The sequence below is a fragment of the Nuphar pumila genome, chromosome 4 (genome assembly GCF_984573655.1).
Source record: "Nuphar pumila chromosome 4, dmNupPumi1.hap1.1, whole genome shotgun sequence".
Lineage (NCBI taxonomy): Eukaryota > Viridiplantae > Streptophyta > Magnoliopsida > Nymphaeales > Nymphaeaceae > Nuphar > Nuphar pumila.
Window position 1 is genome coordinate 23,843,654 of NC_143252.1, and position 25,451 is coordinate 23,869,104.

Genomic DNA, 25,451 nt, shown 5'->3' on the forward strand with positions numbered 1-25,451 from the left:
GAAGCTTCTAGAGTTGGGGCGGGGACCATTTATAGTCCGACTCTGCGCAATGGACGATGCGTGGAGCGCTCGTGTCATTTGCTGGTTCGGTTTTAGGGTTTTGCTTTCGCTCCTCTTGCTGTCGCTTTTCACTGTCGGTGAGCCAATGATTTCCTTCCTCTTCCTTCTCCGTTACATCGTGGATTCTTTGTGCTATTTTCTTCCCCATTTTCTGCATTTTTATTATATTTTCTGCATTCTTTTAGTTTTCAATGGCGATCGTTTTGATCGAATGCACTGTTTGAAGTATTGGTATTTTTTCGAGCTTTTGTTTCGATATTGAATCTGTAACCGCTCTCATTTATATCGGATGGTTGATTTCATCATTTAGGCTGTAGCTATCTCCTTCTCTGGTTCGATGTGCTTTTTCTTTTAATGTACTTGGTTTTGCTCTACATGGTCACGATTTTAACGTTTTTTGGCTAATGTTTTTTACTTATTTCTCATGAAGACGATGACGAAGATTATGATGATGCTCAAATCCATCGTGATCTTGTGTAGTAGTTCCACTTTGTTCGGAGATTTGTTTGTTTTCGATTTTTCGGATTTATTTTACTGCATTTATGCTCTTTTTGTGTACACCTTGTTCATTTTTTGGTGTCAAATCACTTTACGAATTCCAAATCGTCTTTCAATCGTCGTCGTCATCATCTTCAGTAGCTCCATTTTCTGGGTTTTATTCCGCGACTTTTTGATCCTTTTTTTTTTGCTTCTCGCATAGTTGCTTTTTCTGGTTTTTCTTTTATTTTCTTCTAATGCCTACACCATCTGGGATTTCATTGCTTTCCTCTCTCTACATTTTGCCTTTCTATTCAGATACTGTATTCCTTTTTTTTCGGCATCTTTTCGCGTTTATTTGTCTTGGAATTTCCCCCCATTTCTTCAGTCATTTTGGGTCCCATCGAGGAGTGAAGGAGCGGTTGTATCATGATGCAGTGAATGCTCTCTCTCCCTCTCATGCCTTACGTATTGATTGTGTTTTAACTGTCCGCTCTCTATCTTTTTGGCGTGTTAGTCCGAGTCCGTTTCTTCTCCTTTTGATCTACCTATTTTGATGTGGACCCTCTTCCCTTTGGTTTTAAGCAGTCCTGCTATCGATCTTTGGGTGATCCGCAATTAATCGTACTTGTGACGGGTTTAGTTGAGAGTATAACTCGTTCAAACTGATTTGTTGATTTTTTTCCGGTTTCGCTAATCTCTTGATTTCGTTGTTATTATTAGGATGTCCTTTTATCCAGAAATGTGGTATAACTGTGGATATTCCCATTTTTTTTGTGAGTGGATAATCAGCCATAACTAACCACCACGCCAGCTGGATTTTAACCTTTTTCCATAGTTTCTTTTGAATCTTTTTCTTGTAACGCATTTATGCTATGTCCTCACAACGAACCCCTCAATTATGCTCTTCTCCAAGCACTTGCTTTTCTTGATTTCTTTTGCCTTATCGTTCAGCGATCGCTTTGTGATTTTTATTGCATCACTTTCCTGTTTTTCAGTCATTATTCATTCTTTTAGCTCATATCTTTGTCCCTGGTTTTTAGCTTTCAAACGAGAGAAGACTAGGGTAAAAATGATTCCTTCGCAGATAGAATATATGGTTCTTCAAGGATAATAAATTTGCTCTTCAAATTAATAGCTGAATTTACCTTTTTCTTTCTCTACCTCGTGCATCCCTTTTATTCTTATTTTATCCTTGATTATATGCTCTTTTATTTTGCCTCTTTTTTACAACGTTTGGGAACTTAATATTAGAACCCCGAAGCTGACGAGGCAGATGGTCTCTGTGATTGCGAAATTTTTGGGACAAGTGGGTGCGTCACATGGATCGAACGCAGCAAACCACTGGGACATGTCAAAATTATCGTGATTTTCACCCATGCGCTTCTTCAATTTCTCTCAGTTAGTTCCCCCCATAATGCACACGTCTTATTGGATAACTTCAGAATTGCAGTTTCTGTTTTTTTCGTGTTGATCTTTTCTAATTAAAAATTTCTCTGCGGAAACGAAGTCCGGCCACTCCGTCAGGCTTTGTTTCCCCTGAAAAGAGAGGGTTTCTTTGCTCCCGTGTTTCAACTGGAGTATGTGGGGCCCACGGAAACCGCTTTCCGCCTCCCAAACGAGACCTAAAATGAGAGCGGAATTTACTTCCAGTCTCTTCATAGTTCCCATTTGTTGTATTGTCTTTTAATCCTTTCCTTGTCGCTTCCCCACCTTATCTTGTTAATTTTTAATTCTGGGAGCTCGTCAGAGGTTGAGCTGGCGTGCTTGATTAGTCTAAATAAGTTCTGGAGTGGAGTTTAATGGAATAACTTACGGTTCTTTGGCTGCAATTTCAGGGCTTCACCATGGGAAAGAGCTACCCCACCGTTAGCGAGGAATACAAGAAAGCCGTTGAGGGATGCAGGCGGAAGCTCAGAGGGGTCATTGCTGAGAAGAATTGTGCCCCCATTATCCTCCGTCTGGCGTAAGTCCAGACTCTTTTTTTTATGACCCTCTTTGGTTGTCATCATGTCTTCAGAGCTTTTCCTTTTGTGTTGGTTCGTTTTGATTGGTTATGTTTTCCAAAGTTATTTTGGTCATCTCAAATGCCAAACTAGAGCAACACAACCCTTTTTTGTATTTTTGTGTTTTTGTGCTTACGTGTTCCTGAGAAGGCTGGGCATCTTTTCCACCTTAGAAACATCTGGGGCTGTTAAATCCTTCAAAATGTACCGAATTATCTCTCCTCCCAAGAAGGAACTTAAGGTTCAGGATAGCTCGCCAAAACGTATACCGGCGCTTTATCCTCCCCAAGATGAGGAGTTACCTTTGTTAGCTAACACTTGCAGCTCTAATTGTTGTTCCATCGCTTAAAAATTTGTAGCGCAGCAAGCAGGCTCGATATTTGCTTAAATGGTAGTCTGCGGAAGTCATTGTGGCCTTTACTGCCTGATAATGTATGCTTAAGGCCGATTATCAACATGTTTATAAGAGGCCTGACTGCTGCCTATGCATGACGATCCACTCTATAGCTTATATAGGGGAGTCATCCTTATTTTATTTAGTATATTTAGTCCATTGGGGTTCGTGATGGGATATGGTGTTCTAAGGATCGGTTGGAAACCACATGAGGTGATGACGAGCAGGCTTTCGCTCTTTTCACCGATCAATTCTTGCCGGCTGATCGACCTTTGTTATCAAGATCTCTGCAACTTCTGTTACATACATGCGATACAATGTCTCTTTGAGCCCGTGACATTCCCAGATTATACTGTTGCATTATGCTGCAGAAAATTTCACTGAATGGCTGTATAAAATGCCTCTGCACAGTAATTCCCAGGGTCCATGCCCTGCAACCGTGGTTATTTTATGGTGTCTACATCTGCTGCAGATGGCACTCGGCTGGTACTTTTGATGTTAAGACTATGACTGGAGGTCCTTTTGGGACCATCAAGAATGACGCTGAGCTTGCCCATGGGGCTAATGCTGGGCTCGACATTGCTGTGAGGCTTTTGGAACCAGTCAGGCAACAGTTCCCCATCCTCTCTTATGCCGACTTTGTCCAGGTAATCTCTCTCTCTCTCTCTCTCTGCAAGCATGTTTTACTTCCATTTAGTGTGTTCTGTTCGGTTAAAATATTGCAAAAGAACAAACTGCTTTGAAACCTTTTGTTTTCAGTCTAGTATTATACTGCTATTTCATTGTATTCCTAATTATATTTCGTGATTCATTTAGCATAAAAACTGTGCTGCAGCTAGCTGGAGTTGTTGCTGTTGAAGTTACCGGGGGACCGGACGTTCCATTCCATCCTGGGAGGCCGGTAAATTGATTGTTCCTGTGTATTATTATGTGTTATGTGTATCTCTAAGAATCCAATTTCTTTTCTTCAGGAAAATGATGCATTGTCAACAGATCTTACTTTTTATAATTATAATACTCGGTAACATTTGCAGGACAAGGTTGAGTCACCAGTGGAAGGCCGCCTTCCTGATGCTACCAAGGGTTCGTATGATACGCCTGACCATCGATCTTGTTTCTGTAGGTTGCTTAAATGTGAAGACGATTATTTCTTTTTCTTTATCACTTTGCAGGTTCTGATCACCTGAGAGTTGTCTTCAAGGACCAGATGGGTCTCACTGACCAGGACATCGTTGCATTGTCCGGCGGACACACCCTGGTATGACCTAGTTCTATTCAAAACATTGCTTTGCATTAGTACCGAAACATGCGCAATTGTTAGTGTTATGTAAATTCAAGGGTTCATATCTTACTCTCAGAAACTACTCTGGAAGTCTTTTATTCATGGGATTTATTAAAGTGAAGCCAATTTGACAATTCTGCATGTCGCAAATGTAGCCTTTGTGGTTAGTCTGGTGGTAGTCATGTAGATGGTTCATTGAGTGTCCCTCGTTGCAGGGAAGGTGCCACAAGGAGCGGTCTGGATTTGAGGGAGCCTGGACAACCAACCCTCTCATCTTTGATAACAGCTACTTCAAGTAAAAAGCCGTAGTCCCTTCCGTTTATCGTCATTACTTTTGTTGGTGAAATTTTAAACGAGTGTGTTCGGGTTATAGCTTGTGAAACCAATTAACCCAAGTTTGCTGTTTCCAGGGAGCTGCTGAGCGGGGAGAAAGATGGTCTGCTTCAGTTGCCATCAGACAAAGTTCTTCTGAGCGATCCAGTCTTCCGACCCTTGGTGGACAAGTATGCAGCGGTAGGTGGTTTGGTCGCTTGCTATTCTTTCTCTCGGAGCCTTTTGCTTATGCCTTTTTCTTTGCGATGGCCTCGAACCATCAAAGAAATTGTTTTTTTGATAGGCAAGCTGGGGTTAGGCAGACCCGCACCTGTTGTTCATGGTGTCATTGGGTTTTGAACTTGCAACGTCCCAACACAAGGAGACGTCTGCTAACCGCTCCTACCAAACAACCGGAGCACCCCTCGATACCAAAGATTTTTTTTTTAACATTAAAATCTTTTTTTGTCGTTATTGATTCTCATATATCTGATGAACGACGGTGGATGTTTTAGGATGAGGATCGCTTCTTTGCTGACTATGCTGAGGCTCACATGAAGCTGTCCGAACTGGGGTAAGTTCAGATGAATACTGAGTTTGGTTTTGTTTGCACCAAAAAAACAAAGCCAACGCTACTTGCTTTTTTATTTAAAGGCTTGGTTGTTTCTTTCTTGAATCAGATTTGTTGCATGCTGAAGGCGAAATATGATAAGAGGGGATGGTGGCGGTGGCAGTGTGCGTGGTTTTCTTTTTGAAGGGGTTTTGCTAATCAACAGGTGGGTGTCGTTAGTGTTTTTGGGCGGGCGTTATAGCACATGTAATAAAATTAGACTTGTGGACGGATGCATAGATGTTATGTTGGATATTATCAAAATTTGAAACCTGCCAACGACCTCTCTCTCTATCGTGAAGTGTTTAGATAATTGTCTTTGATGATGAATAGCTGCTATTAATAGTTGCTTCGTAACCACTAAATAAGTTATTGGGTAAATCAGTTGAAATATTCTGTGAAAACGAAGCCACGGTCCATGAGCAAGGCCGTTTGACTACCTTTTGAGCAAAGGCCTTTTGACCTGACTGGCTTCATTGAGGTTTGGATGGTTCCTGATTTTGGGTGGTGCCCGTGTTTTGTAACTTTTGTTAGTAAGCAAACAATAAGTGGCGGCTTCGATGGTCCGAGCCAGCTCGGCCAGTTGGGTGGCACGTTTGTGAGTAGTGCTTGCGTTGAGTGGCAAAAATCTGTGGGTTATGGCCTAAGTTTTAACTTTTAAAAGGAAAATTTCCATTTAAGATCAAACTTTTACTTGAGATTTCAAGTCAGGTAGCAACTTTTCAGTTTTTCTGACATTCAAAAATTCTAAGATGAGACCAAACTTTTGATCCAAATTGTACGATGACCCTGTGTTGGCCTCCCTTAACGAGAAGTCTACTACAATGTGAAACCATTCAAAGTTTCTCAGAATTCAGATTGTACCCTTGTAAAAAACACATGGTTGCCCTCTTAATGATGTCAAAATGAGATGATCCATAAATGCCACGACTGACCAACAATCGTTAATCAATTCACCCTCTTCCCATCAATGGAAAACCTCAACTCAGCCAAACTAAAAAACAGATCTATCAATGGGTCGGATCTGAGGTGATAGAGCGGATCTGTACCTGAATGCCCTAGCATGAACATTATATGGTTGACCTGCGGCCCCCACGATTTTATATAATCCGACCTGCCTTGGCTTAACCTGCACTTTTAGTGAACATAAGTTTTTTAAAAGATACAGATCTGAATTTGGAATTTACTCGTGAAAACCTGAACTCGAAAACCAAAATTTGCAAGTGGTTATTTGAACAAGATTCATGCACCTTGAAATTCTTGATGATCCGGATAGCTGAGTTGTTGACAACCGTGCTCATGATTCACATTCCCAATGAAAACGAAGCTATCTAAAATGAAATAGTAACCATTTCTTAGTCTTTTTTTCATTCATAAACCTAATCACATGGAACCAACACAGGTGAATAGTAGGCGAGAGCGGGAGCGGCAGGTTATTTCCTTAAGGTGAGACCGACCATTGGCTTGCAGAATTCATTTAGCTGAACGAGACCATAACAAAGAGAAGTCCGGTAGAGAATGAGAGAGATGCTTAACCTTAGGTCACTGTTTGGATTCAAGGAATCCTGACGAATATAATTCAGGGAATTCAATTCCTAGAATGAAATTCTCAAGGAGTCCAAATTTTTTGTTTGGATGACTTTGTGAATTGGAATTAGATTCCCATTCCCTCGTTTGTATCCAATAATGGAAACGGAATCCCTTTTTTTTCATATATATATATTTTTTATGTTTGAGATTGATTCCCCTTAGTACTATATGAAAACTCTCTCTCTCTCTCCTGAAAAAACGTAATCATGTGACAGTTGGACAGAAATTACGAATTTTATTCAACATAAGAGGAAAATATATTAGAATCTTGACAAATAGTATGAAAACTCTCTCTCTCTCTCTCTCTCAGCAGTAAAAAAAAACATAATCATGTGACAGTTGGAATTTTATTCAACATAAGAGGAAACTATATTACAATCTTGACAAATAGTTTACAATTCAAGACCCATGCTAAAATCACCGATGCAATTACTCACTGATCACACTTTACAAGCTGGAATGCAAGGTAACATCCAAAATCAACACACACAGATAACTTTATGAAAATGCACTCTGCATCAATCATCCACATATTCTCTCTCATCACCGCTACTACTGTCTCCTGCTGATTGTTATATCCGGAGAGGATGATAATTTTGAGTATCCCCCAGTTGCGTTGGTCTCTTGGCGTTCTCGAAGAGTTCACAGGATCAAGGTTTTCAGGAAATAACTTAGACAGCATGCATTAGGGCTGTCAATGGATCTAACACCTTGAAACATTCAAAGTTGGATTAGTCCAATTAAGCTGTCATGAGTTGATGCAAGAAGGCATCTGCTAGTGATTAGCTGAGAAAAGGCACATATATATATATATATATATATATATATATATATATATATATATATATATATATATATATATATATATATATATATAGTGTGTGTGTGTGTGTGTGTGCTAAATGAGTTTCGGCTTTTCTAAAATCTAAGATCTGTGGCCGATTTTGCCACAGATTTTGACCTAAAAAATGAAGTATTTCGATAAACACAGAAAAGAACAGAGAAACTAGATACAAGGACATCAGATTCACTAAAAAATAATAAGCAGGTGCTGAGATACAGTCCCAAAAACGTTCATACAACAGGAGATGAATAGGTGCGGGTGCACCCATCCCAACTGATATACACTATTTGACCTATACCAGAAATGTAGGAAAAGAATAAAAATGATAGAGACAAATCAGAACATTAGCTTTCAAAGATCACCATGATCTATTGGGTAGTTGGGGAGAAACGTCATCTGAAAGATAGACTTTTCAACAGTTTCAGTGTGTCTGTTTTGTTTTTAGAACTAAGAAACGAGAACCTTAGGGGGTTTATCTTAACACCCATTCATCATTTAACTTTTTACTGTTTACCTAGATTCATGGTGCAGGTAGTCGGCAAATAGCGTATATGTTATCATTGCAAAGTTTTACTTTTGCAAGTTAAACTGACATTTGAAAACGATTTTGAAAATAACTCGCCTCCATTTTTAAAATGCGAGAAATTTTGAGGAATGAGACTCGCCTGTCGATATGAAGTTCAACCGTTTCTGCCGCCATAACTAGGGGTAATCGAACCAAGGATCAATCATGTGCTTTGCTTTACTCAACTATCTAAATCGATATTCTATTTCCTAAATGCACAAAGAATCAAGCATGTGCTATAAATTTTCGAAAATGCGGATTGAAAACATGATGTATGCTTCAAAGATTAGAAAATACTTGAAAAATGATACTTTGAAAATCGTGAATCACATTAGGAAAGTATTTTGGAAGAGAAGAAAAATCGATTTATGAAGAAATCCTAATGTTTTGAAAAAAACCGATTTTGAATAAAATTCAGATAACTCTGAGAAAGTTGATTTCTCTAAATTTAAACTTTGAAATTTAGAAATATTGAAGCTTGGAAAACATCTCCGAAGAAGAGCAAACTTGAAAAATCGTAAACTAAACTTGGAAAAGCCTTGGACAATTCTTTGAAAAACCATGGGTTTTGAGAAAATCGATTTTGGGAAAAATCCAAGATAACTTAGAGAAAATTGATTTTTCTGAGGTTGGTTTGTGAAATAACTCAACAGGGATGGGCATGTGACCCTATGAAATCTTTTCATGATGTAGTCTAAACCTAGATAAATGAATGCAAATTGAGAAAATATTTTCTGAAGAATTTATGAAAAAATCTTTTGTAAAAGGATTCATGTGCCTTATAGAATTTAGATGAAATAAACTCAACACATATTCCTAACTATGACCATGAATGTGTATTGAATATAGTTTATTTGATTCTAAAAGGGGTAAATACTTAGAAAAGTTATGAAAATATGCCACGATTTCTGAAAATGCCTAAGAGTGTAGGCTGCTTGTGGCTTAAAAGAATATGATCTGGATATTGTTCGTATTCTGACTATGACCACAAATATGAACTCAATCGAGTTTATTAACCCCTTAGAAGCGAGTGCACATTCCATTCATATAGACCATTATGAAATTGAAATATGCATGAATCATCATTCATCACACGAATCATATTATTAAAAATAACTATATGCAATGCAACCTTAATCTAAGCAAAAAATTAAATTCTTATTTCAATATTTATAATTTACATCAATAATAAATTGAAGAAAAAGAAAAGAGAAATAAAGAAAAATATAATCTTGAATATTCCTGCAAAATAATCAAACTTGCTAGTAGACAAATATCAAATTTTCGGGATTTATCCAACAATATCTGTAATTGAGAAATTTATCTGGATATAAGCCTTTTCCAATGGTTCCCTAAAATAAAACTCAATAAATGACATAATAGATGATATATAATTGAATAAATAATAAAAAAAACAACTTTAAAATTCAGAATTTTGAAAAAAATGGTCAAAATAGCCTTGAAAATTGACCTTTATTGTAAAACAGGGTTAAAAACAAGGTTTTTCAGAAAAGATTTTGGTAATTCATTTAATCCGGGGATCAAACGAACTCAAAACAAAGCCAAATCGGGTAGAGAGCACCTTTATATGATTATGAACATGATCAAACCCTAAAAATATAAAACTTTTCATGAAAAATTTCAAATATTAGAAAAATATTAATTTTTGCCCGTGTTTCAGTTGAATCAGGACTCTACGAGCATCCTGCTTTTATGATTTAACTAAATAATGCATCAAATGAATTTCAAAACTCAAAAAAATTAACATGAACACTTATAATAACTTTAAAATTAAAATGCAATAAAATATATATTTTTGGTATTATTTTGATATAAAAATTAAATAAAAAGATGAAAATATATGATTTTGTCTGTGGGCACGTGCCTGTCACATTGTCAGACCTAAATAAGATATCAAACGACCATGAAAACTTATGAAATTTTACAGAGAAAAACTAGATAGATGAAAAAAAATAGTCTTTTTTACATATCGAAAAAATCATCTTTGGTTAGGGAGATATGCTTCCAGAAACACGTACCTAATTCAGGCATATGCATAACAAGATAAAACAGACAGATGCAGTTTTGGGTGCAAGAAAATATAGCAAAACAAAACTAAAATTTTTGAAAATTTTACAAAAGATATTAGACATCATGATGAAGACACTCTTTTTTACGGATCATCAATACAATCTCCGGTTAGAGATAAATCGTTTCTGGCAAGTTAGCTTTAATTCTAAATAACGATTAACAGTTGCAGAAATACAAATCCGATTCTTAACTGAAATAAAATATCAATCCACTATAGAAATTTATAAAATTTTTATAGATTTAAGTAGACATCATGTGTAATACACTACTTTTTACGGATCGAAAAAGTGATCTCCGATAAGGGAGATATGTCTCCAACAAGATGACTTTGGATTTTCATAGCGTTTTCTCAACTCAGAAAATAGGTTTCGGTTTGGATTTTTTAAAACAGGGTTACAGATCTCAAAAAAGTCTATTTTTTTATTGAAAATCGTGGGCACATGCATGCTTTCACCATAAAAAATTTATATATTTTTAACGAATATAAATTGATGAAATAAATACATTAACAGATGGCTAGATTTGTAAATAACGAATCTAAAACCCTAGAATGAAATAACATGGATTATTCATGCTAAAAAATATTAAAAAATGTGTAAATAATGCAATGAATCATGATTTGATGTTTGAACAACTAAAATAAATATGAGTATAATGAAATAAACAAAAACAAATTAGGGAAACACAGTTAGAATTTTGATTTAGCCATTAAAAGAGGGATTCAACCTATAAAAGGTTGAATCTCGATCTTTTTCGGGCATTTAACATAATAATTGAATTTCTAACAAATCCAATGGATTAAAAGCATGAAAACAACCATGGATGATCAGTAGATCATCATCTTAGGTCGTGGAACATGGATCTTGAACAAAAAAAATAAAGAAAAACTAATGCATAGCGGCGACAAAGGTGAAAACACATAAAAAATAATGAAAACTAAAAAAAAAAATGAAGGGAGAGAGAAAGCTCACCTTGGTTGCAGCAATGGAGGAAGGAGGAAGCTTGAGGAAGAGAGAGGAGAGGAGAGAACATGCTGGTCGACCCCCTTATAGCCCTCTATTTATAGCATTTTTAGAACTCTTAATTAGAGCTTTTTATTTTTTTAAAACTCCTCTTAATTAATTCAATTAAGGGGGATGGTTTGGCTAAAGACTTCTAACATAACTAAACTACTAATTAACCTAATTGAGACCCCTAATTAACTTTGAAAACCCCCAAATGTAGCGCCACTTATGTGGGCCCACATTTGGTTTTTAAAAACTTCTAATTACACGTTTTAAAATCAATGTTTAAAATGTTAAAATAAAGATTGATTTTTAAAATCAATCTTGACTTTTCAAACTTCTAATTTAATTAGAATACTAACTAAACCTAAACTAACCTAAACACCTTCAAATGTGGCGTCACCTAGTGTGTGCTCCATTTGATTTTTCAAAAATGATTTTAAAACTTGAAAATAAAGGAGTTAAAAATACGATTTTCAAAAAAGAGTTTGAAACAAAAGATAAGTTTGAAAATGAAAACAAAGTTCTAAATCAACTAGAGTCCTAAATAAACTGAAAATCTCTCAAATGTGGTGCCAGTTGTGTGGTCTCCACATTCGGGTTTTGAAAAGGTTAAAATAAAGATTAAAAAGGGTTTTTAAAACAAAGTTAAAATCACCAGCTAAATATCAAAAGTTTAAACAAAGTCCTAAACTAATTCAAACTCTAGACTAGAGTCCTAAACCAACTAAAACTCTAAAATTTGATTTTTTGAAAGACAAATGAAGGAGGTTTTTAAAAGATTTTCTCAAAAATTGACAAAAGATGAAGTCAGGGTCAGAATCCTAAATCAACTAAAACTCTGGAACAGAGTCCTGATCCAGCTAAAACTCTAAAATTTTGGTTTCTTTTTGAAATATTTTGAAAGGCTTTCTTAAAATAGGTAAAAATAGAAATTAAAATAGAGTCCTAAACTGACTGAAACTCCGGGACAGTCCTAAACTGACTAAAACTTTTGAAATCACTAAAATTTGAGAAATCTTAATAAAAGAAGTGATCCAGAAGTGACGCCACCTAGATGGGTCTCATCTTAGAATTGAGATCAGTTAAAAATTGAGTTTGAAATGAATCCAGATTGCTTTCGAAAAAAAATATTTTTGAGATAAAGGAGTATAAAACCTTGGGGGTTAGCCAAAAGACAAATATTGATTTAAAACCCAGGTATTTGAAATTAACTCCGAAATAAAGGTTTTAAAAATCGAGTCTGGATTTGAGATTCTGAAAAACCAGAGTACTGGACCTCAAAGATGAAATGCAATACGATAAAATGCAATAAAATGGCATGAAATGATACAGAATGGTGCAAAGTGATATGAATGCGATGCAAAATATGAACCCTGGGTGAGGGATTTGAAGTCCTAGACCCCTGGCAAAGACAAAAAATTGAACATTCCTGTTTGAGGATGAAAATTAAAGATTGAACATCAAACCCGATATTGGATTCGATCCAAATGCAAATTGAGTCTCGCACACAACTAAAATTTTCAAGAAGGAAATTGATCCGAGATCAGATTGATACTTATACCAGCTTAAAAAATGATAGAAATGATATTTCGAACAAAATGATCCGAGAAATGCTTTTGCCTCTGCAGGGCAAGAAGTGACACTAAAGACTGAGATTTTGAACTGGTTTAAACTGAATCCTAAGGTTTCTAAACTCAAAGGAACTAAACAAATAACAACTCAACTTACTTTCAGGCTGAATGATTGAGAAATGTCATAATTCTCAGTGAAATGGTGAGAAATGACCAATGGAGTGAAGTGGGTGACAAAAATATACTGAGTTTGAGCTAGAACAAAGGTCAGAATTACTGAGGTGAACTAATTTCAGAGTTCAAACACTAGCTCAACTGATTGGATTTAGCTCAACTTCAATTGAAATGAGCTGAAATGAGCTAAAATGGACTCTGACAGTATGGAAAATAAAATTGTACTGAAACTGGAGTGCTTGAACTCCTGGTAAGCTCAAGTTAGACTCGAGGGAATAGGGTCGACTGAAATTAATTGACTCGAAGACAATTGGCTTGGATTCGAGCTAGAAATGAGCTCATTTATAAAAAAATGGACTGATTTTAGCTCAAATGGTCAGAAATGAAAAGGATTCACTCATCGTGAGCTCATATGCGCTAGAAATGACTGACATTCTAACTGTTCTGAGCTTAAAACAAGCTCGATTGACTCTAACTAACTGAAATCCAATATAATCTAGGGGTAAAATGGTAAATTTCTTGACAAAATGGGGGAAATGACACCTAAACTGGACAAACTTAAGGTTTGACTCCTATAATGACCTACAGAGGTTGGCATCTGCGAGAGGGGGGTGTCTGAGAATGGATGAGGAAAATTTGAGGTGTTTACAATATATCAATTGGGATGGGTGCACCCGCACCTGTTTATCTTCTGCTTTAAGAATGTTTTTGGGGCTGTATCTGAGCACCCGTTCATCATTTTTAAGTGAATATGATGTTATGTCTAGTTTCTTTGTTTTTCTGTGATTTTTTGAAATACTTTATTTTTGAGGTCAAAATCAGTGGCAAAATTGGCCATAGATATTAGATTTTAGAAAAATCCAATAAAACCTTGTTTTTTCGACCGGTCTACGTTTTGGGTCTCTGTTACTGTCCTAGATTCATGAAAGACGTTAGAACCATTGCTCTAAGATTCAAATGCCACCTCATCTAGTCAAGGGGCCTTTCCAATGTGGTCCCTCTCCATAAAGAAAAATCCATAAATATGTCCTCACCACAATGAAGGAGAAGTAAGTCAATGGTTCATGGTTTATTATAAAGGAGTCCAAATTCTCAAGGAGTTCAAATTCTCAAGGCATCAATATATGTTGGGGCATGGTCAATTTACTAGGAATCGACACCTGGATCATGTGTTTTTGATGAAAAAATGATATTTAGAGCCTAAAATTTTTACAAAGATTTTAGACCGTTGATTTTTTGAACCTTGTAAAAACCCACCCATGCGTTGGAATCAAATGCTTCAAGAACTGATCCCTATAAAATCAATTACATAGATCACATATGTACCGTCAAAATTTAAAAACAAAACAAAAAAAGCTTAAAAAAACCATTTAACATGTTTCATTTATTTCATTTTACATGAATGTATTACCCTATACATATATATAAAAGCAGAAAGATGAGAAATCATCCAATACTACAAGAAAACACATGAAAGAACATAAAAAAAGAAGATAATTGTGGATCCTCAAATTTTTGAAAATAAATCATTGATTAATTGAATATGATGTCGTTCTGTCTATTTTTATGTTGTGTAAATTGAAATATTTCGAAAACACATAGAAAAGAACAAAGAAACTAGATAGAAGAAATTTGGATTCAATGAAAAATGATGAACGAGTGCTGACATACAACCCTAAGAACATTCCAAAAGCAGGAGATGAACAAGGGCGGGTGCACCCATCCCAACTGATATACGCTATTTGCAGGCTACCTATACAAGGAATCCAAGACAATGATAAATATGATAAAAATATACCTGGATGTTAGCTTTCCAATGCCACCAAGATCACCGTGATCTATTAAGCGGTTGAGGAGAAAGATCCTCTAGAAGATGGACTGTTTAACATTTTCAGTTTGCAGGATAATTTTTTGTTTTGGTTTTGGAACTCAAAAACAGAAACCCTAAGGGATTTTCGCTTTAGACCCAAAACTTAAAAGTTTTAGACCTATGTCTTAGCTTTCCAACTACTCTAAAAATACAGACTCTCAATCTTAGATTGTTAAGACACCTGAAAACTAAGACTGTTATGCAGAAAGTAATCAGGAAACTAATTATTTTTCTTATTTACGCACATTTGCAGATACTTTAGAATCATAATTCAAAATTGTGTGAAAAATGAGAATGAAAGAGCCGAATGTCTATTTTCCAATGAGCTATAAAATGTTGAAAAATGTCCTAAGGGAAGGGAGATATGACTCTGTCAAGCGGATAATGCGAGAGAGGACACAAGACAAAACTGGATTTTGGATCTCAGGTGAATCCAATACACAAACATCAAACAGAAACAAAACTACTAATCTTGAAACATCAATTTTTCAAAAATTCGAATCTTGGATCCCCAAGTTTTTGAAACAAAAAAGAACAAATTTCATGGAAAAAGATTTAAAAAAGGGTCCGAAATCTGGATCTAAATTTTAGAAATTGTGGGGTCTGTTCCTCAAGGTTGTGCGCCTTTCCTCCTCCGTTGAGCAGGGAAACTAGGAGCTCCAGATCTTTGTTTTGGTGTAGCGGCTTGCAATTGTTCTTTCATGGATCCTATAAAAAGGGCAAGTTTGATGGTGGGAGCCACCAAAACTCAAAAAAATTATAAAACAAACAAGAATATATAAACATTAGGGCTTTCAACACTTAAATTCAATAAATGAACAAAAGAAATAAAAGAAATGAATTGAATCTCACCTCGGGTATAAGTAGCCCTTTCTACATTGTTGATGAGAAAGAAAAAACACAAACAACACTTTGCCTTGACACAGGCTCCAAAAGAAAGTGAAATAGAAGATCTCGGTCCTAAGGTAGGCTAGATATAGACTTTACTAGGCTAGGTCGGCTAGGCAAAGGCATGTAGAGATTTTTCGCAGAATAATGCTAGAGCTAGAACTTGGATTCCAGATATTGAAATAGAGAGAGGGTCTCCCTAGTTATAATTTTTCTAGCGGATCCGAATCTGTTTATCGCGTATCAAGAATCTATTTTTTTGGACCCGATCCATATTGGGATCTAAGATTCATAGAGGACGGTTTTAGAATGGACAACTATGATTTGTCCAAGGCATGTTGTCTTAGATATGATTTTATCTTTATAAAAGGGTTTCTGAATTAAATGGGAATGGAATGTCCCTTTCTAAGTTTGGAAGAACGAAATAAGTCAGGTTGATCCCAAGGGCATGCGTCTTTCAAACTATTGCTGACGACAAATGTTACTAACGACAATTCATGCTGATGATAAATGTTGTTGATGACCATTCATAAGCATTAACGATAATTCATTATTTTTTGAACCCTCTTACGATATTTGTACCCATGCTTGTAGGGTACCTCAAGGTTAAGATCCATAAGATTCTTCCAATTCTTGTTTGGCTCTCACGGATGGGCGCTCTTATTGAATGAATTAAAAAATTAATGCCATTAGTGGCGCTAATATTAATTGCATCAAAAGTAACAGTATTGGTAATGATTTCTCACATAATTACAAATATATTCTCGGCAAGAGAAGATCCAGTGATGTATAAAAAAGGTCTCAAAAGGAATATTGTCACGAGTAAAAACAGAAATTTGAAAAATATTGGAAAAAGGTCATAAAAAGTAAATGCATGTAAAAAAAATTATCGATGAGATTTCGATCCTTTGGTTTTTTTTTTTTTTTTAAAAAGAGAGTTTTCGATCCTTTTGAGGGGGAGACGTGGGGCTCCTCTTTATGAATCATTGATGTAAACAAACAAAAATACTCGGGTGGTTAACGTATGCAACTGAAGCTTAGACTCTGTACTTTATACAACAATAGATGATAAAAGAAATTGAGCACTCCCGCAATATCAAACATTGTCCAGACCCTCTCCACCTTTATTAATCAATATACTGGACGACAAGTTGCTTGACAAACACCAATTAGCTCCGGCGTTGTAGCTTGTACAGCTTAGCACAAACAAGATAGCACAAGAGGTTGAGCCCTCCTAACACAGCCAGCAGCCAATACACATTGTCTAGACGCCCCTTGTTGATATCATTGGTTAGCCATCCCGTAGCCCTTCTCACAACATCCACAACCAATGTACTCAAGTAAAACCCAATCCCAATGTTCAACGACATCATCGACGCGCCGGTGTTCTTAAGCGAGGCCGGAAATTCTTGGTAGTACAGACTCACTCGGCCTGGCATGTAGAAAGCGGTGCTAGCTCCGATGAGTGCAAGTGGGGGCACTAGCCAAAGTGCTGAGATTGGTAGGATGGTATCAGGGTGGTCTGCAGGCCCATGAGTGTGCATTATTTGAAGCCTCTTTGATTCAACATATGCCATGGCAGCCATGCCAAGAATGTTTACCATATGTCCAACACCTATACGGTGAAGGACTGTTGGTGGCCGGCGAGTCAGGATTCGGCAAAATGGGTAAAAGAATCTGTCAATAATTGGTAGGAACACGACCATGGTAATGAGTGCAAAGACCTGAAAGGAAGCAGCTGGGATCTTAAAGTGAGGACCTAAACTACGATTCATGGTAAGGGCCTGCAGAATAGTGAGGTTAGTTTGGATACCGAAGGCAGTGGAAAGGAAGACCCCAGTGGACCACAGAGGAAGCAACTTGAGTATAGTCTTGAGATCCTCAACTTCTTGGACGGTGCATAGACTCCATGGCTTTGCTATCGAGCCATCCAAATGAGTGTCACCTTCTGTTGTAAGAGCTGCTTTATTGAAGAAACTGCATGAACAATGCATGCGTATTTTAATGGTGACATAAGTGCTTTTAATGAGACCTACGTCATGTGGAAGAACCAAGTTCATAAACTTCAATATTTTCACAACTTGGAAAGTAGAGGACCATGAACTTGTTCATGTGGAAGTAGAAAGTGTTAGCGCCCAATAAGCTAACTAATCCAAAATTTGCCTTTGATAAAACCATGCTATCGTAATGATAAGATATGGTTGTTCCAAATTTCAATAAATACCACTCTAGGAGGGGTGTCCATAAGCCAATACCCTTGTAATTATTTCTCAAAAAAAAGAAGAAAAAAGTCCCATGCTTTTAATTAAGAATTTATAATTATTTGGGAGAAGTTTCTTCGTAAGACAAGCTAAGTGACCGAGGGTGAATCTCCAAGTAGACCATACCTGAAACTTGAAGTCAATGCGGGAGTCCTGCCTTGAGGACTATCCTCATAGTAGTAGTCCTCTTCATTTTTTGACAACCCAATCCTAGTCTTCCGAGTCGCTCCGATCACTACACGAGCCATGCTCACAAAAGGGCTCCCCTTTGGTCTAACAATTCGGTAGCGCCATTTGCCTAGAAGGAACAAGATCAAGCTAATGGCACTGAGCACAGCACACAATCCATAGCCCCAGCCCCAGCCCGCATTGTCTAGGATGTACACAACCACCGTGAACGCCACAAGCATCGCGAGTGTAGTCATAAAGAAGAACCAGTTGACGAACACTTCCTGGTCCTTTTGTTTATCAAACTGGTTCGCGCCGTTTGTAACATAGGTGAAGCTTGCTCCTGCTGCACCTAGCGTGGTTGTTGCAAAGACTAAGCATAGGAAGGCGAACTGAGTTCTTGAGGGAGGCACACATGAGCCTAATGCATGCTCACATGAAGGTGGCGCAAAGGATGGAATTAATGCCGTAAGCATCAGCATCATTGTGCCCTGCAGATTGGAGAATTGATTTGAGCATGGTTGGGTACGTACGAATGCATGCAAATGTAGGAATCAAACAACATTGAGTTGCCACTGTTCAAATAGAGTCAGTGGTGTTTTAGAAACTCCTGTATAGAAAACATTGGTAATTTATATACTACAGGTGCCCATAAGAGCTCCACACATCAGTTTAGTTCGGTTGGCTTATTAAGACTTTCAAGTTAGAGGAGCTCGAGAATTGGATACTCGGGTTGCACACCCTTTACTGCAAGGGCAAAGCCGATGAGAAACTGTACCTGGTGGTTTGAGGGGAGTACTCTGGAGTTTTAGATTGGAGACACTGACCAAGTCCCTGGTCAACTATACATTTGATTTGCAAGCAATATCTTTAGATTTCAAATTTTATTGTTTTGTAGCTTTGAAGCAACGTAAATTTTTTTTTGTAAACAAGCCGGCTCAAGCTCCATCAACCTTGGTGTTACAGAAAACACAGAAAGGCCCGAGTGATATTCGTGAATCACAAATTTGGTGGGGCAGTTTGGCAACTCCTCCAGACCACTGGGTTCAGACAGTGGAGGAAGAAGAAGGAGATTTAGAGTCCATATGAAAACATACCAAGAAAGAAATGAATGCGAATATGGAGATGGTTAAGAAGCAGCCCAGGTAGGAATCGCACAAGATGGCGCCGGCCACTGGAGTCAAATTCATGAGTGAGTTGATTATGTTTGTGATCTGTGATGCCTCAATGTTCTCGATGTTGAATCGGCGATCAAGATATTGTATAAGGTCTATGCTTACTCCATTGATGGCAACGACAGAGGCAAATGCACTCCCTGCAAGTGAATCACAAACCAAGTCATTCTTTGACATCAATGCCTACTTCACAATTAGGGGGTGCCTGGGATTCACTGTGCAAAATCCTCATGATTCCTACATCATACAACGACCAACATGTTTCACGCCTGCTTTCGTGCGAAAAATCCTTAATTTCACATGAAAGTGCAACTCTTTCCGCCTGGATTAACATGAACACGAGGTGGGGCCTGCACATTTTCAACCGAAACAACGGGTTTCACAAGAAACCTGCATCGCACCACTCCGTTTCAGGCCACTCTTATTTTTATGGTGTGAAACAAACGCAAGGCGTGGTTGGATTCTGAGGCAACAAATTTCTGATTCTCCAGATTTTGGAGCACACAAGAAATCATGCCATGTGCAGATTCCCCCAACTTATTCTTTTTTATGACGGTGAACCCTCACCGAAGCCAGGAAAATCCCTGGCTGGGGCCCCACGGACACCTCATCTTACCTGGCCCTACTCTAAAAACTAAGACACACCCATGCGCCAGCAGGGTTTGATTGGGTGCCTTCATCTCAGCACCCTCACAACCACCCCAATAACCACGTGAGCGACCTCCGCCATGGTCCATGTGCAGATTCCCCAACTTAGACAAACATTATATCATCTCTTTATCGTGATTATTTTACAACCATTTTCATCTACATCAGATTGATTGAAAAAAAGAGGAACTTTAAACCATTTTAAGGCCCCTTTAGACAAACATGAGATAAAAAAGTAGGGAAGTGTTTGTTTTATGCTCTTTAATGGGAAAGAAGCGGACGTGGTTCTGTGTTCGGGGCCGAACACGCATAGAGTATTGGGCACTTTAATAGGGGAACCAGTACACTGGAGTCCCCTCTCTAATAGGGGGCACCCCCTTTTTTTTTTATAGGGGGGCAGCCATTAGATGACTCCTAGCTAGTTTGGCAGTACACCTTTTATAAGGCTTTTTTGCCACAAACACTAGATCTGCTCCCCAATCAGAGCCTCTTTTCCGAATGAAACAAACACCCTCGTGCAAAATATGTGGTGTGACCCACATACTAAATGCAAAAAAAAAAAAAAAATCTTTCCTATCAAAATAGGCTGGAAAGCACTTTCCTCAACATCCCTTTTATGAGAAAGTAGCTCATGTATGGGTTGGGGGTGTAACTTAAACTTATTAGAAAATGTAGAATAGTTTGGGAAACATGCTGTATGCTACATAATACTATTTGCCAAGCAAACACCTCTTGGAGAGGCGGATCAGGTGCAATCACATTGCACACTTTTGGTGTGCTGCTGCACCTGGCAACCCTCCATCCTTGAAATAAAGCCCGTCAGCTGTGAGGCCTAACAACAAATGGAGAGCGGATCAGGTGCAATCACATTGCGTACTTTTAGTGTGCTGCTGCACCTGACCACCCTCCATCCTTGGGATAAAGCTTGTCAGCTCCGAGGCCCAACAGACCAGGTGCAGTGGCATTTTAAACTGTGCAATGTGATTGCACCTTGGAGAGGAGGACGGTGAAAGTATTGAGGTCTTATTATACCTATGATAAAAGGGGCTGCGCTCCATCCTCCTTTATGACCAATTTTGTTGTGGGGAATTTGAATGGCAAGGGCTTGGGGGTTGCACTCCGGCTCCTGAGAAGCCATTTTCCTCCTCTTAGCTGGTGGGTTTCCTTTGTCTTGGAGATAAAATTTGTGGGGAGGCCACTATATATAACGCCCCTTGTTAAAGAAGGGGATGACCTTGGCGATGCCTGTGGTGAGGGCCAGTTTGCGTTAGCATTCACCAACCTTGACTCCCACCTACTTTGGGGTTATCATCAATTTAAACGACTCATGACAAGACACATTTTCATGAATTGATAAAACAAAAGTCAGGCTCTAAAAGTCTCCCATGTCATGGTAACACGTCACTTGGGCCCGTGTACACGAATCGGACACGTCCTGTGCATCGACAATGTCTAAGGCTCATAAAAACAATGTTTTAAAATTTTAAATGCATTGATAATTTTAAATATATTTAATAAAAATTACATTTTTATATATATACCAAAACTAAACAGTTTTTTATCGATTAAAAAGGTAGAAAATCCTTGTCTTCTGTCCTATTTTGTTCAAAAAAATCACGAATTTGCATCACAAACTGGTCTTGGACAGGGGGTTGTACCCGTATCTTTCTGATATAGATTCTTGCCAGCCAAAGAACTGCCCGTTCCTGTGACAGATTCTGTCCAAACAATTGTAGTTCGATTAAGCAAGCAAGCAACTAGAGAAACTTGAGAGAGAGAGGGGTGGGGTGGTTGGTGTAGTGGTTGGAGGGATGGCAACAACCTGGTTCTCTAACTCGTGTTCAAACAAATATTGTTAAATCCAAATAATAACTATGTATCGATATCTAGGTGGGATCTAGAACAATTATGTGGGCTTTATTATTTTTTTTTGTGTCAAGAGTTCGAGTTAGCAAATCTTATCTGATCTGCATCAAAATCAAGTCCAACTAACCTGTTTTATCTTTAGCATATAGAAACAATAAATTTTACCAGCTTCTTGCTGATCCCTCAGCACCACAAAAAAATAGGGCTGGGAAGCAAGCCGAGCTGCTCGTGGCTCGGCTCATAAGAAGCTTGTTCAAACTCGTAAAATAGGCTCAACAAGTCGAATATGGACAATAGGTACTCAGCTGTGCTCTACTCGTATGAGCTTGTTAGGTACTAAAAATATATTTTAGACATATTTTACACATTTTACATGTACTTTTTGTAATCTATCTTCCAGCTCTAAACTATTGTATGTTTTCTATAAATAAGCCAGATCGAACTTGACTTGGCTCGCCACAAGAATGAGCCAAGCTTGAACACTTCAAGCTCGTCTCATTTAAACCAAAAGCAAATATGAGGAAAAGAAAGAGTAATGAGAGTAACACAAGAGATACGTGGTTCAACACTCTTAGCCTACATCCATGGTAAGGATAACCTTTCTTTCTCATTTTTTCATCTCTTTCTGTTTACATTTTATAAGGCCATCTTTACTGTTACATATATACTTATCTTTCCTTCCTTGGCTAACCATTTTCTTTCTTTGATAGGATTCTGTACTGTTACAAATATACTTATCTTTCTTTTCTTGATTAGCCATTTTCTTCCTTTGATAAAATTTTGTAGGATAAGATGAGGTGGCCAATTGATCTTGCTTGCTATTCATATTCACGTTGTTAATAATTTGGTTGAGCTGGACAAATGATCCTATGCATCATTTGTATCTGGATCAAATTTGATAATACCCCCCTTTAAGCTCGGTGTGGGGGAAATCCACAACCCAAGCTTGTATCTTAGAGAATAGAAAACAACCTTAGTGATGGGTTTTGTGAGAATGTATGTGACTTGAGCATTAGAAGGACGAGTCAAGTTTCTAATTGTCGTTGTGCTACTTTTTTGTGAATGAAATGCTAATCGATCTCAATATGTTTGGATCGATTATGAAAAACGTGATTAACAGTCATGTGAAGAGCTGACATGTTGTCGTAAAAGATAGTGGGGGCATGCAGTATGGATAGTTTGTGGTCCCGTAGAATGAATATGATCCAAGTTAGTTCAGCTGTAGTAGATGCCAAGGCACGATATTCAGCTTTAGAGCTAGATCGAGCAACCATAGGTTGCTTCTTTGAGCTCCATGAAATACAATTTCCTCCGAGATAGATGCAATAACTGATAGTGTGGGGCAGCCAACCCAGTCAGCATCAAAAAATTCATACAACACCAATGGATTGCAAGCAAGAAATCAAATTCCATGGTGAATAGTTCCCTTGATGTAACATAGAATCCACTTAATCAATTGAAAATGATACTTTGTGGGAGCATGCATGAACTGGCAGATGAAGTTAACACTGTAGTAGAGGCTTGGTCATGTGAAGATCAAATATTGAAGACTCCCATCAAGGCTTTGATAAAACTGAATGTCTTTAAATGGGTCATCGTGTGAAGGTGAGTGGGGCCTTCCAACCGTAGGTGTAGATATGGGTTGGCAATCAAGCATTTATGCTTTTTCTAAAATTTCATAGGCATATCTAGTTTGATTAAAAAAGAGACCTCTGTTGAATTTCTAAACTTGGATGCCAAGAAAATGGTGAATGAATCCCAAATCTGTCATAGCAAACTCGTGTTGTTGCAGATGAAAATGGATAAATCAACAACACTACTGTAGAATCCCATAGCCAATAAGAATATACAAAATCTGTCAAACTAGGTTTTGGAAGATTGTCAAAGACTATAAAGGGCACATCTCAGTTGGCACACATGATCTGGACGATTCGGGTCTCAAAAACTGGGTGGTTGTTCCATGAAAATGGATTCATCTAAAGATCAATGCAGGAATGCATTTTTAATATCAAGTTGTCAAATTTGCCACCCTTTAGCTAGAGCGATGGAGATAACAATTTTGATGGTGGTGGGTTTAATGACCAATGAGAATGTCTCAAGAAAATCTATTCCAGGCAACTGGGTAAAGCCCTTGGTGACAAGGTGGGCTTTTAGATGCTCAAGGGAGCCATCTGCCCATAACTTGGTCTTAAAAACCCATTTGCATCTGACAATGTTCATGTGAGGACCTTTCGAAACAAGCTCCCAAGTGTGTGTTTCACTACAAGAAAATTGTTAATTAGCGACGGAAATTAGCGACGGATTTTTTCCGTCGCTAATTAGCGACAGATTAGCTAGAGATAGAATCTGTCGCTAATTCGTGACGGATTAGCGAGGAAACAAATTTTATCGCTAATCTGTCGCTACTTAGCGACTGCATTTTTTGTCGCTACTTTTTATTACAAGAACACCATTTTAGCGATGGATTTAGAGAGGGAACTCTGTCGTCGCTAATCCGTCGCTAATTAGCGACGGCGTAGCGACAAAATATATTTCGTCACTTTTTTTGTATTTTGATTTAGCGACGGCTTAGCGACGGAATGTTTCCGTCGCTAAGCCATCGCTAAATGTCGCGTAAATCCCTAATCCCATCCCTCTTTCTCTTTTTCCTGTTTCGCTGTATTGCTCCCGCCTGCCGCCCTCTCCCTCCCGCCGCTCGTCGGCTCTCGCCACCGTCCGGCCGCCGCCGCTCGCCAGCCGCCGCTCCCCGCCCACCGCTCGCCAGCCGGCGCTCGCCAGCTGCCGCTCCCCGTCAACCTCCCACCACCGCCCGGCGACGCGCAGGTAATCTTCTTCTTCTTCTTCTTCTTCTTCTTCATTTGTCGTTAGTGTTTCTTTACTTCTGAGGCCTCTGAACCATTTCCAGGACCTCCAGAATGCAAAATTTTATGCACTCATGTCTGTTATCTGGTTTTGTGGATTCCTTGTGTATTTGAGATAGTTGGCTAACTAATTTAGATCTAAATGGACCAGATCTGAATGATTTTTTTGTGTAGATTTTCTTTATTTTCACGTGTTGCCTAGCTTGACAACTGAATCTTTCTTTGAGGATTGATGCCAGTCTTTTTGCTGTCTGATATTACAATGAGAAACGGTATTGGAAATATTGTTGGTTCTGTGTATTATGCAGCAATCGACTGTAAAGGATCATGGCACCCTCAACTTTAGGAAGTCCTTCCTTCCAATTCATCTTCTTAGCAAATTTTCTTGAATGAAATATATTTATCAAGATTGTGGTGATTTCAGGTGTTGTGTGCTTTATTTGGACTTGATATGTCTTTTTTTTTTGTTATGATTTGCTGTTGTTTTCGGCAAGCTGGCTGCTCATTGGTGTCACTGAAGTATACAATTAGCATGTTGATCTTTCATGTATCATATACTTCCAATTTAGCAGTAAATTTACACTTTTTTACTTGCAACAATACAAATTCAAGTTTATAAATTTTCTACATTTTAAGAGATTCTACCTACCATTTTCTCTATCTTGTTGATTCTGTTTTTCTTGTTTATCCCAAGGGTTATCTGTTGTCTTGCCCGTACACTTTGGGTGTTG

The 25,451-nt window shown here is 38.0% G+C and overlaps 1 protein-coding gene across 2 annotated transcripts; it reads left to right on the forward strand.

The window, feature by feature from the left end:
• The first annotated feature begins 66 nt into the window (after positions 1 to 66).
• Positions 67 to 19,440, forward strand: LOC149839660 (L-ascorbate peroxidase, cytosolic-like). 2 transcript variants are annotated; one of them, XM_090002721.1, is made up of 10 exons: positions 67 to 137; positions 2,376 to 2,503; positions 3,410 to 3,584; positions 3,773 to 3,838; positions 3,972 to 4,020; positions 4,110 to 4,195; positions 4,435 to 4,514; positions 4,630 to 4,732; positions 5,047 to 5,105; positions 5,212 to 5,434. In XM_090002721.1, the coding sequence occupies exons 2-10, from the start codon at positions 2,385 to 2,387 to the stop codon at positions 5,225 to 5,227; spliced, it is 753 nt and encodes a 250-aa protein (XP_089858847.1). In that variant the 5' UTR covers positions 67 to 137; positions 2,376 to 2,384; the 3' UTR covers positions 5,228 to 5,434. The 2 variants fall into 2 exon arrangements, with proteins under 2 accessions (XP_089858847.1, XP_089858848.1); XM_090002722.1 differs by lacking the exons at positions 4,435 to 4,514; positions 4,630 to 4,732; positions 5,047 to 5,105; positions 5,212 to 5,434 and adding an exon at positions 19,137 to 19,440.
• The last annotated feature ends 6,011 nt before the right edge of the window (positions 19,441 to 25,451 follow it).

Bases quoted from the DNA above. Each gene is read 5' to 3' on its own strand.
- LOC149839660 (XM_090002721.1), top strand. From the start codon at position 2,385: ATGGGAAAGAGCTACCCCACCGTTAGCGAGGAATACAAGAAAGCCGTT. The intron at 4,021-4,109 runs GTTCGTATGATA...ATCACTTTGCAG, and splicing joins CCTTCCTGATGCTACCAAGG to GTTCTGATCACCTGAGAGTT. The intron at 4,196-4,434 runs GTATGACCTAGT...CCCTCGTTGCAG, and splicing joins TGTCCGGCGGACACACCCTG to GGAAGGTGCCACAAGGAGCG.